This window comes from Triticum aestivum, chromosome 4A (genome assembly GCF_018294505.1).
Source record: "Triticum aestivum cultivar Chinese Spring chromosome 4A, IWGSC CS RefSeq v2.1, whole genome shotgun sequence".
Taxonomy (NCBI): Eukaryota; Viridiplantae; Streptophyta; class Magnoliopsida; order Poales; family Poaceae; genus Triticum; species Triticum aestivum.
The window spans coordinates 154,207,057-154,208,568 of record NC_057803.1 but is presented as its reverse complement, the minus strand read 5'-3'; the positions used below and the strand labels follow the sequence as shown (position 1 = coordinate 154,208,568).

Genomic DNA, 1,512 nt, shown 5'->3' with positions numbered 1-1,512 from the left:
TTAGGGAGGGAAAAGGAGGATTAGAAGAAAAAGTAAATATAATTCTAGCATTCTGCTCCTGTGTTTTTGATCTAGGATATCCATATACCAAGAGGTTTATTTATGATCTCCATAGAAATCCATCTACTGACAAATCTCCATGTAAGCAGCAATGGATATAGATCAGCATGGTTGCAGATTTACCAAAGTCACTCGATTGAACCCAGCATGTATATATTTTCCACAGCCAGAAGACCACAATTTTTTTAACGCATCATAAAAGGGTTGTGCATGTGATTTGCAAGATAAATTACCTCATCTGTGTCAACACCTAAGTTCTTAGATGCTGCAAGGAATATGTCTGGAGCAGGCTTTAAATTTTCAAAAGCATCAGCGGAAACAATAGCATCAAATCTGAAATTTGGAAAAGGTTCATCAACACCAAGTAGCAAATGTACGAAAGGATAAAAATGAATTCAATTGTCAATCTTCAGATTTATCTGAAGTCAGTAAAAACTGTTCAGAGCAAGTTTAAAATAGCCTTGGTCATACTTGCTGCAGACTATGATTTACACTTTCCAAATTAAATGAAGTTCTAAAGTGGTAAAGCAATTGATGCATTAACCAATAAAGAAATTGAAATCATGAAATTCTAGGATGCAAGGAAAATTTTGAAAATTTATAGGCTCAGCTCTACTGAGGCAGTACCAACATAGTAGCAACAAAAAATTCAGTGTCATTGCTCTAATACAATTATGAGATTCAAAACTCGATAGAAGTTTATGAACATGGTCTTGGAATTCAAATAAAAGGAGACACTTACAGCGATACAGGCAAACCAGCAGCCACCAGATTTGCGTCAACCTTAACCCTATCAGCGCTAGATGCAACAGCGACCTTCAGACCTGCGTTTTTGCACTATACTGACAAAGCAATAATCACTTCCTAAAACCATTACGCTAACACAAATCTGAATTCAAGCACTGCAAATACCTCCATGATGAGTTCCAGAGCCCCTGGGAACCCAATTCCAGAATTTGGTTTAGCATACTGCAGAAAAGAACATAATATTTTAGCATGGTGCAATCAAACTGAAATGGAGAATAGACGAAAAAGATTGCACAGCAAATTTAAACCTTGTCAAGGTATATCTCAAAAAAGCGCTTCTTGGCGCTTTCAGTACTGAAATCTTTCACTCCTTTCACCCTGGCAACACCTCCAAGGAAATTGGCCTCACCTAAATCATTTTTATCCACATTGGAAGGAAGCAAAAAAGATGAAGCTGATAATAACTCCTTTATTGTACAACTCAGATCATGCAAAAAAGTAACGAGAGAATAAAATGTACATAATTAAATGCTTGATAATTAGTATCATGTCCACCAATGCAGGGATAGGTGAAACATTTAGGACCCTGATAAGTGCCACACGTGTGGCACGAACACATGGCAACTCCGAACGTTTTTTATGGCAAGTTTAGTGACGCGGGGATGGCAACTTTAATTGTCAAGCATGGCAACTTCTTTTCAGATG

General features: G+C 37.2%; 1 protein-coding gene across 4 annotated transcripts in view; it reads right to left on the bottom strand.

The window, feature by feature from the left end:
• The window catches only part of LOC123085684 (protein SUPPRESSOR OF QUENCHING 1, chloroplastic), a 28,939-nt gene that overhangs the window by 25,547 nt on the left and 1,880 nt on the right, over positions 1–1,512 (bottom strand). For all 4 annotated transcript variants that reach the window (XR_006439850.1, XM_044507362.1, XM_044507364.1 and 1 more), the window contains exons 2-5: positions 1,116–1,216; positions 973–1,029; positions 803–897; positions 294–393 (exon numbers count right to left, since the gene is read on the bottom strand). Coding sequence is in view for 3 of the 4 variants with exons in the window: in XM_044507362.1 (XP_044363297.1) it covers positions 294–393; positions 803–897; positions 973–1,029; positions 1,116–1,216 (353 nt within the window). In the remaining variant the exon portion in view is untranslated. The remainder of the gene's footprint in view (positions 1–293; positions 394–802; positions 898–972; positions 1,030–1,115; positions 1,217–1,512) is intronic.